Source organism: Symphalangus syndactylus, chromosome 13 (genome assembly GCF_028878055.3).
Source record: "Symphalangus syndactylus isolate Jambi chromosome 13, NHGRI_mSymSyn1-v2.1_pri, whole genome shotgun sequence".
Classification (NCBI taxonomy): Eukaryota; Metazoa; Chordata; class Mammalia; order Primates; family Hylobatidae; genus Symphalangus; species Symphalangus syndactylus.
This window is the reverse complement of record NC_072435.2, coordinates 113,947,123-113,961,253: the sequence shown is the minus strand read 5'-3', so window position 1 is coordinate 113,961,253 and position 14,131 is coordinate 113,947,123. Positions and strand designations below refer to the sequence as shown.

At 38.5% G+C, this 14,131-nt stretch overlaps 1 protein-coding gene across 12 annotated transcripts in view; it reads left to right on the top strand.

The window, feature by feature from the left end:
• The window catches only part of TAOK3 (TAO kinase 3), a 229,242-nt gene that overhangs the window by 116,197 nt on the left and 98,914 nt on the right, over positions 1-14,131 (top strand). For all 12 annotated transcript variants that reach the window (XM_055235583.2, XM_055235581.2, XM_055235584.2 and 9 more), the window contains 2 exons: positions 2,643-2,852; positions 12,984-13,055. In XM_055235583.2, the coding sequence (XP_055091558.1) occupies positions 2,733-2,852; positions 12,984-13,055 (192 nt within the window). In that variant the 5' untranslated portion in view covers positions 2,643-2,732. The remainder of the gene's footprint in view (positions 1-2,642; positions 2,853-12,983; positions 13,056-14,131) is intronic.

The window sequence follows — 14,131 nt, the reverse complement described above, 5'->3', positions numbered from 1 at the left end:
TTGGCAGAGGGATCCTTTTTCCCATATAAACCTTCAGTGGTTCCCCTTTCCCTCAGGATAGAGTGTAAACTTCTTAATATGGTTTAAAGGGTCTTTTGCAATTTTCCTTGGCTCAACACCAGCTTCATGTTTTCTCCTTCCAACTCTCCCATACAATTCGTATTGAATGAACTAATTTTATTTTCCCTAAAAAGGCATGCTTTTTCACGTCTAAGTCAAAAACAGGCTGAGTCACCCTGTAATGTCCTTATATTAAAAAATATTTACTTTCCCCTCATAATCCAATCAGTTAAAACCATTTTATCATTTGTGTCTTTATAATTTAATGTCTAAAAGTCCATTTGACTCCTAAACCCTTTAAGTATAAGGACCACATCCCATTCTACCTCCAAAACTCAGTACAGGGTATGGCAAATAGTGAGCATTCAACAATATTTGTTGAATGAAAGAATGAGTTGGGTAAGTGGATGGATCCTTAGGTTGATGACCTATGTGTACTAGTGAACTAACTAGACTATGAAGTAATGTATGTTGTCACCTATGGCTGCTATGTCTCAAGAAAAAAATACCTCTTAGCACTATCAGTTTTACTTAATTAATTACTTTCTTTTTTTCTTCTCCTAGCGAGAGACCCATTGGCCCATGTTTTGAAAAATAGTTTTATTGGCCAATAACGAAATTTCTATCCTGGTTATCTAGTTGGTCAAGGAAGAAACACCAACTATCCTGTGATAAGTGTAAACGTTGGCATAAATAAATGATTATCTGGGTATGAGGGCAGAGGTTATTTAAAATGAAAAATATAGATGATTGATAACATTTCTATGTTTTTCAAAACATAAAAAGAATCTACATCAAATAAATGTATGTAACTAATGGCAGATCAATATATGAGCATGTCAAAATGATGTCCTTTTATTAATAGAAAATTTGATTTCAGAATGTTTTATGTAGCAGCAGAATAACTTGCCTCTTTACATGGGCATTTAGCCTAGCCTCCAAGTGATAGTAATTTCTTCTAGTAGTCAGTAAAGAATTGTTTAGTTGCCTCTATTTCTATATGAATATACCACATGTCAATCAAGAGCATGGGCTTTGCTGTTAGATCTGAGTTTTAATTGGAGTCCTGACAAATACTGGCTTTCTGACCATGTGGAAGTAGTTTAGCCCATCAAAGTCTTAGTTGGTTCTATAAAATTAAGATAGTAAAGTCATTATATTATGAAGCTATTGTAGGGATTAAAGGAGATAATATGTATAAGGTTTTAGTGCTGCTTGACACATAGTATTGATTAATAAATACCAACCGTTATTATTTCAACATTAATTACACCAAAATGAATTTTTGTAATATCTCTACAATATAATTTACATTCTATACCCTTTACTCACTTAAAATGTATAATTGAATGATTTTTGGTGTAGTCACAGTTATGCAGTCATCACCACAATCAATTTTAGGACATTTTCATCACCCTGAAAAGAAAGCCTGTATCTTTTAGCTATTACCCTCCAAACCCCCCATCTCTAAGTAACCAATAATCTACTTTCTGTCTTTATAGATTTGCCTATTCTGGAAATTACATGTATATGTGTGTATGTGTATATGGAATCATACAATATATGGTCTTTTGTGACTGGTATCTTTCATTTGGCATAATTTTTACAAGGTTCATTCATGTTGCAGCCTGTACCAATACTTCATTCCTTTTTACTGAATAATATTCCATTATATGGATATACCACGTTTTGTTTATTCTTTCACCAGTTAAAGGATATTTGGGTTTTTCCATCTTCTGGTTATTATGAATAATGGTGCTATGAACATTTGTGCACAAGTTTTTATGTGAACATATGTTTTCATTTCTCTTGGGTGTATGTATGTACTTGGAAGTGGAAACTCTGGGTCAAATGGTAACTCGGTATTTAAGTTTGTTATGAACTGCAGAGCTGTTTTCTAAAATGACACAGCCACCAGCAGTGTTGGAGGGTTCTAATTTCTCAGCATTTTCATGAACACTTATCTTACTTTTTGACTATCACTATCCTAGTGAGTATGCAATGGTATCCCACTTTTAATTTTTGTTTCTCTAATAACTAATGATATTTGAGGATCTTCTCATATGTTAATGGCCATTTGTATATCTTTTTGGAGAAATGTATATTCAAATCCTCTGTCTGTTCTTTTTTTTTTTTTTTTTTTTTTTTTTTTCAGACAGAGTTTCCCTCTCGTTACCCAGGCTGGAGTGCAATGGCGCGATCTCGGCTCACTGCAACCTCAGCCTCCTGGGTTCAAGCGATTCTCCTGCCTCAATCTCCCTAGTAGCTGGGATTACAGGCATGTGCCACCACGCCTGGCTAATTGTTTGTATTTTTAGTAGAGACAGGGTTTCTCCATGTTGGTCAGGCTGGTCTCGAACTCCCGACCTCAGGTGATCTGCCCGCCTCAGCCTCCCAAAGTGCTGGGATTACAGGCATGAGCCACCGTGCCCAGCCATATGTCCATTCCTTATTTGGGTTTTTTTGTCCTTTTGTTACTGAGTTGTGAGACCAAGAGACTTTTTAATATTTGTATGTATTTGTATTGCCACCAAGTAAAATGTGTTAGAAATAATTTAATGGCAAACCTTATTTTTCTACAGGTACTGAAGATTTACCCCCCCAAAAAAATTGTCAATGAGAAATAAAGCTGACTGTGATAACAAAAAGCAGAGCCTGCTCTACTGGCCATCATGCGTAAAGGGGTGCTGAAGGACCCAGAGATTGCCGATCTATTCTACAAAGATGATCCTGAGGAACTTTTTATTGGTTTGCATGAAATTGGACATGGAAGTTTTGGAGCAGTTTATTTTGTAAGTACTCAAAAGAGTCGTTTAGATAGATCAGATTAAGAAAGGTTGGACTCTAAGCCTGGCACAGTGACTCACGCCTGTAATCCTAGCACTTTGCAAGGCCAAGGTGGGAGGAAAGACCAGCCTAGGCAACATAGCAAGACCCTGTCTCTACAAAAAACTAAAATAAAATAAAGTTTGAACTCTACATGTTCTCTACACATAGCTATTGCTTGTAAAATAAGCTTGATTACAGTGATTTTTCTATAAATTAAGTGATATCTACCATAGAGGCAAATAGTCATTGCTGAAAAGCCAGTTCCAGAATCCTAGGCTTTATTCAATTCAGTGGTATTTATATCAACTGACTCACCTATTAAAGTAGTATAAGAAAGTTAAGAGCTTCGGCCAGGCGCGGTGGCTCACGCCTGTAATCCCAGCACTTTGGGAGGCCGAGGCGGGCAGATCACAAGGTCAGGAGATCGAGACCATCCTGGCTAACAGGGTGAAACCCCGTCTCTACTAAAAATACAAAAAAAAAAATTAGCCGGGCGTGGTGGCGGGCACCTGTAGTCCCAGCTGCTTGGGAGGCTGAGGCAGGAGAATGGCATGAACTCGGGAGGTGGAGCTTGCAGTGAGCCAAGATTGTGCCACTGCACTCCAGCCTGGGCAACAGAGTGAGACTCCGTCTCAAAAAAAAAAAAAAGTTAAGAGCTTGAAGTTGAGCTTTGTGCATTTCCACTGTATGCTAAGCTCTTTCCTGCCTCAGAGCCTTATATATGCTATTCCCCCCACCTAGAAAACTCTGCACATTACCTCCCCATCCCTGTCTGTTCATTCTACAAGTTTTACCTGAAGTATTACTTTTGCAAGATACCCTTTACTATTCAAGACTCTACCCCTAAATCAATACTTTATGATTTCATAACATCTTGTGCTTATATTTCGTTGCATTTATCACGGTTATAATAAAACAATTACGTATACAATTTTTTGCTTTATATATGTCTTTTTCCCTAAATAAGAAGTGTCATGAGGACAGGGGTTATGTCTATCTTGTTCATCGTTATATTCTCAAGAACTAGTATATGTCTGACAGTAGTAGGAATTTGATAAATACTGGATGGATGGATGGATGGATGGATGGTGGATAGACAGATAAACAGATGAACAGACAACTATTCAGAGAAAGGGACTGACAGTGATTTTTAGTGGCAATCATGTCAAGTCAGTATTTTCGGTTAAGGGGTACAAGGCTGTACCCCTGGAATTAGTTTTAGTTCCAAGAATGTGACTGTCTCCTGATGAGAAAGACAAATAGCCAAAATTTTAACACAGCTTATTCACCTGAATTCATTACATAAAATACAGTTTGTTTTTTTTGTTGTTGTTGTTTGTTTTTTGAGACAGAGCCTCGCTCTGTAGCCCAGGCTGGAGTGTAGAGTGCAGTGGCACGATCTTGGCTCACTGAAACCTCCACCTCCTGGATCCCGGTTCAAGCAATTCTCCTGCGTCAGCCTTCCACGTAGCTGGGATTACAGGCATGTGCCACCATGCCCAGCTAATTTTTGTGTTTTTAGTAGAGACCGGGTTTCACCATGTTGGCCAGGCTGGTCTTGAACTGACCTCGTGATCTGCCCACCTCGGCCTCCCAAAGTGGTGGGATTACAGGTGTGAGCCACTGTGCTGGGCCCTGTTTTTTGTTTTTTTGTTGTTGTTGTTGTTTTTTTTAAGATGGAGACTTGCTCTGTTGCCCAGGCTGGGGTGCAGTGGCGCAATCTCAGCTCACTACAACCTCCACCTCCCGGGTTCAAGGAATTCTCCTGCCTCAGCCTCCTGAGTAGCTTGGATTACAGACACCCGCCATCATGCCAGGCTAATTTTTGTATTTTTGTAGAGATGGGGTTTTACTATGTTGGCCAGGCTCGTCTTAAACTCCTGACCTGAGGTGATCCACCCGTCTCGGCCTCCCCAAAGTGCTGGGATTACAGGCATGAGGCACCATGCCCGGCCAAAATATAGTTATTTAATTTAACAAATTATTCCTTAAGCATAATAGTCCATTAAAGCAAATAATAAATTAAGTACTAATTATTACCTACTTCTCCAAACTTGTAATCAAATAATTTCTTTGTAATCAAACATTACTGACTCTTCCTTTTAAGTGGTCCTTTATGTTCTGCCATCTGGATAGGGCTTATCTTTAGTTGTCCTTCCAAATGAGATTTTATGAATTGCATCTTTACTTTGTCCTTTTGCTTCTAGCCAAATCTTCAGCCTGGATTTTCTCTAAACTGTTTCTCAACCGTTGTGTCTATGCTCAGCCCTACCATTACTTCTGCTTCCCTCACTACCATCAATAACTTGGCTCCCACTGAAGTATATTTTGTCATTAAATACGATAAAAGATTTTTCTGGCTGAAAAGGGTGCTAATTTCGGCTGGGCGTGGTGGCTCACGCCTGTAATCCCAGCACTTTGGGAGGCTGAGGTGGGCAGATCACGAGGTCAGGAGATTGAGACCATCCTGGCTAACACAGTGAAACCCCGTCTCTACTAAAAAATAGAAAAACTTAGCCAGGCATGGTGGCGGGCGCCTGTAGTCCCAGCTACTCGGGAGGCTGAGGCAGGAGAATGGCGTGAACCCAGGAGGTAGAGCTTGCAGTGAGCCAAGATTGTGCCGCTGCACTCCAGCCTGGAGGACAGAGTGAGACTCTGTCTCAAAAAAAAAAAAAAAGAAAGAAAAGAAAAAAGGGTGCTAATTTCTTAGTTAACACTCCCATGTTAGTGTGTAGTCAGAATAGCATTTAAGGCCCAAAGTTCTGTCTTCTTTAGTCACAGATCCTCTTGTTACAAAGCATTTTTATCATAAGTATACATAAAGAAGTATACACAATATACATATATATTTTAATATATAACTTCAGAAAGAATTAAAAGGTAAATCTCTGTGTAAAAACACCACCCAGGTCAAGAAATAGAATACTGCCAGCATCCCAAAAGCCCCTCTTTATGTCTTCCTCAGTCAGAACCCTCTCCTTCCCCTTAAGAGTATCCACTATTCTGATTTTTATGGTGATTATTTTCTTACTTTTCTTTATAGTTATAACCCACTTAATCTGTACTCCTAAAAATGTAAATTGGTTTTGCTTAGTTTTCAACTTTTTAAAAATGGAAACATTCTGTATATATTCATTTGTGACCTATTTGTTTTGCTTACAGATGTATTCTTCTGTCATCTTTGCTTTCTTTTCTTCTATTACTTTAAATCTAATTCATCTTCTCAGAATCTCTCCTGGCAAGAGTCAGTCTCTATTTGACTCTTCTCATTTAAAAAGCAGCCAAGGCCGGGCACAGTGGCACATGCCTGTAATCCCAGCAGTTTGGGAGGCTGAGGCGGGCGGATCACAAGGTCAGGAGATCGAGACCATCCTGGCTAACACGGTGAAACCCCGTCTCTACTAAAAATACAAAAAATTAGCCGGGCATGGTGGCAAACACTTGTAGTCCCAGCTACATGGGAGGCTGAGGCAGGAGAATGGTGTGAACCCGGGAAGTGGAGCTTGCAGTGAGCTGAGATTGTGCCACTGCACTCCAGCCTGGGGGACAGAGTGAGACTCTGTCTCAAAAAAAAAAAAAAAAAAAAATGGCAGCCAAACCCTCCTTAAAGTGCTAATGTTTCAGAATGACTACAATAAACCAAGGATGCTTTGAAACTTACTGAAAGCCATTTATAATAGTGGCAAAATGAGACCTACCTTATACTAGGCTGCAGAAGACCTAGTGGTTTATTTGCTTCTGGGGCTAAGCCCTGTCTATTTAGCTAGAGTGTGTGCGTTTTTGAAGATGACTATTTCTAATATTTCTTTACAACTCTAAAGGCTGGCACGATCTCATTTACAGTAGGCACTAAGTATATATTATTTGTTGCTGATGATAGACTAGAGAAATGATACAGGTACCAGAGTGGCATTGATAAATGTAATCATTAACTCTATAGGGCCTGTGTATAAATGTGAAAAGTACAGGCCTATGTACACCCATAAAGCACTAAAAAACAGATTAAAAGGGAATTAACTGACACTGTACTACAGAACTTTAACCTTTTATCTGTAGTGGTCACATCAGCAGTACCTTAAAAATGGATTTTCCTGTTGGCCAAAATAATATTTATATATGTTGCTTCTTACTCCCTGCTAATAGATTTTTCCTTTTGTTACTTGTATCATTATAACCAGGAAGACTCTGCTATCTCTTATTTGGACAACTATGATTGCCTGCTTTGGTCTCTCTTCAGTCTGTTGTGCATACCTCAATGAGCTTGGAAAAAAAAATGTAAATCTCATCACATCCCCTTTCCCTATAAAGCCTTTAGGGGCTCTCCCTCGTTCTTAGGCCGAGATCAAAATCCCTACTGTAGCCAGCCCATAAGGTCCTTCATGGTCCCTATCTCTACTTGAGCTATCTTCTCTCTCATTCTCATTGCTATAGCTCTGATTCCTTTCTTCTGATCATCCTTCCTGGAATCTTGCATAAACTGTTCTCTCTCGAATATTTCTCCCTTCTATTTTCACCTTCTTAACTCCTGTTCATCATTTAGCTCTCAGCCTAAACCTCATTTCTTCAGGGAAGGCTTTCCTGACCTCCCTAAGTCACACCCAGCATTGTTGGTTCTCAAAGTAACACATACCCTTCTTTGTGGCACATATCAGAATTGCAGTTTTACATTTTGTCTTTTATCATTTTATTTTTGTTATTGTCTATCGTCCTAGAGGAGAGCTAGGTACTGGGCATATTAACTCACTATCTTATCCCTAGCACTTAGCCCAATTCCTGATAAATTGTGGGCAGCTAATAAGTATTTGTTGAATGAATGAATGATGAAGAACTCTGAGAACTTGGTACTGCTAATTAGTACTTTTCATAAGTCATAGTCATGCTGGCAAGCCATAAAGACCAGAGTCTGGCAGCTGGTATTTTCATACCTCAACGCTATAATTCTGTTCGCCTCTGTAGGTCACAGCTTTTACACTGAATGCTGCCAGGGAATAAACTTAGTGTGAATTGTAAGCTGGAACAGCTCTTGTAAAATCAATCAGCTGAGAGTGTATGTTATGTTCAGAGAAAATAGAAATTATTAACTTGGTGAAATATTTCTGTGTGTTTGGATTTACATAAGTAATTTTGAAATTTGCATCATTGGCTGGGCGTGGTGGCTCACACATGTAATCCCAGCACTTTGGGAGGCCGAGGTGGGAGAATCACTTTAGCCCAGAAGTTCGAGACCAGCCTGGGCAACATAGTGGGAACCCGTGTCTTAAAAAAAATTTTTTTATATAAAAAATAAATTATCAGCATTAACAAATGAGGTAGTAAGAAACTGTACTAAAGGAAAACAAACAAAAAAAAGGACTGAAGTCAGTGTGGCGATTCCTCAGGGATCTAGAACTAGAAATACCATTTGACCCAGCCATCCCATTACTGGGTATATACCCAAAGGACTATAAATCATGCTGCTATAAAGACACATGCACACGTATGTTTATTGCGGCACTATTCACAATAGCAAAGAGTTGGAACCAACCCAAATGTCCAACAACGATAGACTGGATTAAGAAAATGTGGCACATATACACCATGGAATACTATGCAGCCATAAAAAATGATGAGTTCGTGTCCTTTGTAGGGACATGGATGAAACTGGAAAACATCATTCTCAGTAAACTATCGCAAGGACAAAAAACCAAACACCGCATGTTCTCACTTATAGGTGGGAATTGAACAATGAGAACTCATGGACACAGGAAGGGGAACATCACGCTCCGGGGACTGTTGTGGGGTGGGGGGAGAGGGGAGGGACAGCATTAGGAGATACACCTAATGCTAAATGACGAGATAATGGGTGCAGGAAATCAACATGGCACATGGATACATATGTAACAAACCTGCACATTGTGCACATGTACCCTAAAACCCTAAAGTATAATAAAAAAAAAAAAAAAAAAAAGACTGAGAATGTTCATTTTTGTATTCACCTAAACACAACTCTAAAGTTTGTAGGTTTCTATATCACCTTTGTTGAACTCAGTATATTATCCATAACCCACCTAAAGCAAATAGTTCAATTCTATCTTTCTGGATATAATTACCTTTTAGTTGGGGTTCAAAAAATAGGGCAAAAAGAAAAGCTTTTTCACTTTTTAAATTTTTATTTATTCATTTATTTAGAGACAGGGTCTCTCACTCTGTCACCCAGGCTGGAGTACAGTGGTGTGATCATAGCTCACTGTAACCTTGAACCCTCGGACTCAAGCAATCCTACTGCCTGTGTCTCCTGAGTAGGTAGCTAGGACTACAAGCATGTGCCACCACACCCAGCTAATTTTGGTTTTAATTTTTTTGTAGATACAGGGTTTTGCTATGTTGCCCAGGCTGGTTCCAAACTCCTGGGCTCAAGTGATCCTCTTGCCTCAGCCTCCTATTTTTTTTTTTTTTTTTAGACAAAGTCTCACTCTGTCACCAAGGCTGTAGTGCAGTGGTGCAATCTTGGCTCACTGCAACCTCTGCCTCCTGTGTACAAGCAGTTCTCCTGCCTCAGCCTCCCAAGTAGCTGGGATTACAGACGTGTGCCACCACGCCCTGCTAATTTTTGTATTTTTAGTAGGGACAGGCTTTCACCATGTTGGCCAGACTGGTCTCAAACTCCTGACCGCAGGTGATCCACCCACGTTGGCCTCCCAAAATACTGGGATTACAGGAGTGAGCCACCGTGCCTGGCCTGCCTCCTAAATTAACATAATTTTTTATATTTGTCTATAAAATAGCAAAAGGTATAGCTGTAAAATGTTTAAAAATATAAACACATAATAGTAAGTTCTTAATAAGTATTTCTTGAATCAATGATCTTGGTAATAGTTACTGAGACCATTGAGACTGTTGGAAGTATTAAGCATGAATGTAAGTTTCAAGAATAAAACTTGAAATGATAGAGGCTGTAGTCATTCATAGTACTGTATGCACTAGAAAGCTGAGACCCCATTAATACTTTCCTTTTTCTGTACTAAAACACTGATTTTTTTTAAATTTCAATCTAGCATGTTTTGACTTTTAGCCAGTATAAAAAGTTCACATCTATAGCATAATCAACATTTGCACTAAAAAGTTCACATCTATAGAATAATCAACATGGAAATGTTTTTCAAATTTCAAGTCTCTGCCTATACATTAGGATGTGTAAGTGAGTGGAAGCATTAAATTCTAATCAGTGAGTATCCTATAAATGTAAGAAATATATTTTTATTTTAGGGTGGTTATTTTTTCATGTTTTTAGGTCCAAATATAGTATTAATTATAAATAACCTTAATAAGCAATTAAATAATAATACTGATTTTATTTCCGTGGGCTTTTTTTTTAGTAATGGTTAATTATTTTTTAAAACCTCACAACAAGTTAAAATTTCTCAATGCCTGAATATTTCCTAAATCTTTTTCAGGCTCCTTAAGCTCCACTATATATATTGATGCCTCAAATATCTACTTTTCAGATATAGTCCCTCTAACTTTTATTGTAATACTGAATTTACATCAGCTTTTATTTATGTTTGCCATATAAGCACAGTTTATTGTTAAAGTTTAAAAGCCAGAACAGTGTGAGAGATTTTTGTTTTTAACAAAAGTCAGTCTGTACTTTCTAAATCAATAAAATATCTAAAATATGCTTTTGTGGAGTTCTGCAAAATTATGACTAGTGGATAACTCATTAATATATAATAGGTACTTTTACCTTAATGCTTTTTTTAAAAAAACTCCTGTAGTACGTTATTGTGGGTTTGTTTGTTTTTTCCATTTTGACATTCCGTAAGAATCTGTGGTCAAATTATTTTTACATAGTACATTATTGTTTATTGTTTGAATTAACCGTTTTTAAAAATCATAAAGAAACTATTGTTATATCTGAGGAGGTTCATTTTAAATTAGTTGTATTTAAGAAAATGATTATGAATTTTTCTCTAAAATTGTTAACCTGACTTTATCAGTGAATGTATTCCAATCTTTTACTTCAGAACCACTGTGATAGCTTTATTGGTCCACAATGATAATAATATCACAGAAGCAAAATAGCTTACTTACATTAGGGGTATGGCACTGATGCAGAGGTAATCTTTTAATGTCTTATATTTATTTTTATGAAAATTTTAAGAAAACTAATAGTTTTAAATATTTTAAATAAGTTGAGGCTGGGAGCAGTAGCTCACGCCTATAATTCCAGTACTTTGGGAGGCTGATGCGGGCGGATTACTTGAGGCCAGGAGTTCAAAACCAGCCTGGCCAATATGGTGAAACCCTGTCTCTACTATATATATAAAAATTAGCCAGGCGTGGTGGTGGGCGCCTGTAATCCCAGGTACTCAAGAGGCTGTGGTGGGAAGATCGCTTGAGCCTGGGAGGCAGAGGTTGCAGTGAGCTGAGATTGTACCACTGCACTCCAGCCTGGATGACAGAGCAAGATTCTGTCTTAAAAAAAAAAAAGTATGTATGTATGTATGTGTGTGTGTGTATGTATGTATGTATGTGTGTGTGTGTATATATATATGTATATCTTGAGTAAATTGAGAGGAAAAGACTATTACTTGAATTATTAATGGTTTTCATATGTACTTTGAACTGTTCTATTTGGAGTATGGAGAAGACAAGTAGACATAATTATGAGAAAGGCAACCTCTATAGATAAAAGATACACATATATACATACATAAATGTAGGTATGTATATATGTAATACAGTCTTATTATAAAATATAAGTAATCCTGAAAACGAAAGTCCCCCTTAGGATTAATCTTACTTTCTGCTGTACTGTTCAATACAGTAGCAAGTAGGCACGTTAACTATTCAAATTTAAGTTAATTAAAATTAAATAAAATTTAAAATTTATTTTCTCAGTCACACTAGCCACATTTCACATGTTACTCTGTTGGACAATCTAGAAAGAACCGTCCCATCATCATAGAAAGTTCTATCAGATAGCACTGCTCCAGGGATTATCATTGATATATATTCTGGTATAAATTCTTTTATAATTTTTTCTACACATATACTCACATTATTACTATTTTGCAAAAATTGGATTCTACTTTAAAGCTTGTTTTTGACGAAAACATTTTTAACATCTTTTCGTATTGCATTGGACATAGATTACCTCATTCCTTAAGTGGTTATTTTATTATATGGTCATATCATATTTATTTATTTAACTGGCTCTCTATTGATGGACCGTCTACAAGGTGAAGCCAGTATGCATCATTTGGGAATATGACATTTTTTGTTTGGTTTGATATATTAAACTCTAATCATTTTTTATATTATAATCTTTACATTTATCTAGAAAAGGATACAGAGAAACTATACATTAAAATGGGAGTGGAAATGTCTATTTAGCCTATCAAAAATTGAAGCATCTTTGAACTGTGATACTGCAGTATGGAGATACTATTTTAAATATATATCAGGCCAGGCACAGTGGCTAACGTCTGTAATCCCAGCACTTTGGGAGGCTGAGGCGGGCAGATTACGTGAGGTCGGGAGTTTGAGACCAGCCTGGCCAAAATGGTGAAACCCCATCTCTACTAAAAATACAAAATTAGCCAGGTGTGGTGGTGGGTGCCTGTAATCCCCAGCTACTTGAGAGGCTGAAGCAGGAGAATAGCTTGAACCCAGGAGGTGGAGGCTACAGTGAGCCGAGACCGTGCCAGTGCACTCCAGCATGAGCAACACAGCTAGATTCCTTCTCCAAAAATAAAATAAAACACCTATAATCCCAGCACTTTGGGAGGCCGAGGCCGGCGGATCATTTGAGGTCAGGAGTTCAAGACCAGCCTGATCAACATGGTGAAACCCCGTTTCTACTAAAAATACAAAAAACATTAGCGTGGCATGGTGGTGCGTGCCTGTAATCCCAGCTGCTTGGGAGGCTGAAACAGGAGAATCGCTTGAACCCAAGAGATAGAGGTTGCAGTGAGCTGCACTCCAGCCTGAATGACAGAATGAGACTGTCAATAAATAAATATATAAATAAATAGTCTTTAGTCAAATGTTTAAGTTAAATTGGCTGAAATATCACTAATTCTTTTTCTTTTTCTTCTACCCTCTTAACACAGGCTACAAATGCTCACACCAATGAGGTGGTGGCAATTAAGAAGATGTCCTATAGTGGGAAGCAGACCCATGAGGTGAGATAGAAACAGTTGTATACCTAAACTGAAATAAACAAGTTAGTATGAAATTAACAAAATTCTGGCTGGGCGCGGTGGCTCACGCCTATAATCCCAGCACTTTGCAAGGCTGAGGGGGGGGATCACGAGGTCAGGAGATTGAGACCATCCTGGCTAACACGGTAAAACCCCATCTCTACTAAAAATACAAAAAATTAGCGGGCGTGGTGGCGGACACCTGTAGTCCCAGCTACTCAGGAGGCTGAAGCAGGAGAGTGGTGTGAACCCGGGAGGTGGAGCTTGCAGTGAGCCGAGATCGCGCCACTGTACTCCAGCCTGGGTGACAGAGCCAGACTCTGTCTCAAAAAAAAAAAAAAAAAAAAGAAAAAGAAAAAAAATTAACAAAATTCTTTAAACTTTTTTTTAGAACAATTTTTTTTCCTTCTTGTGGAGCATATAATAAAAGTTCCTGGAGTTTTTCATACAAATGTGTGAACATTCATAATTATTTTTTAAAAGGCTAATGTTCTAGCTCAATTAACTATTTTGCAGGCTGGCTGAGGTGGCTTAGGCCTATAATCCCAGCACTTTGGGAAGCCAAGGCTGGAGGATCGCTTGAGCCCAGGAGCTCAAGACAAGCCTGGGCAATATGGTGAGACCCCACCTCTACAAAACATCAAAAAAACTAGCTGGGTGTGGTGGTGTGTGCCTGTAGTCCAGCCACTCGGGAGGCTGAAGTGGGAGGATTGCTTGAGCCTGGGATGTGGAGGCTTCAGTGAGCCGTGATTGCAACACTGTACTCTAGCCTGGATGCCTGAAAAGGAAAAAAACTATTTTGCAGACCAGAACATGGGTATGTGTAATGGCTTTTTTGTAATGTATTTGGTGATAGATTTGTGTTTACATGTATTCAAACTAAAGAAATAGCATGTTTAGGCCGGGCACAGTGTCTCACGCCTGTGATCCCAGCACTTTGGGAGGCCGAGGTGGGCGGATCACCTGAGGTCAGGAGTTCGAGACCAGCCTGGCCAACACGGAGAAACCTTGTCTCTACTAAAAATATAAAAAAACTAGTTTGGTCTGGTGGTGCATGC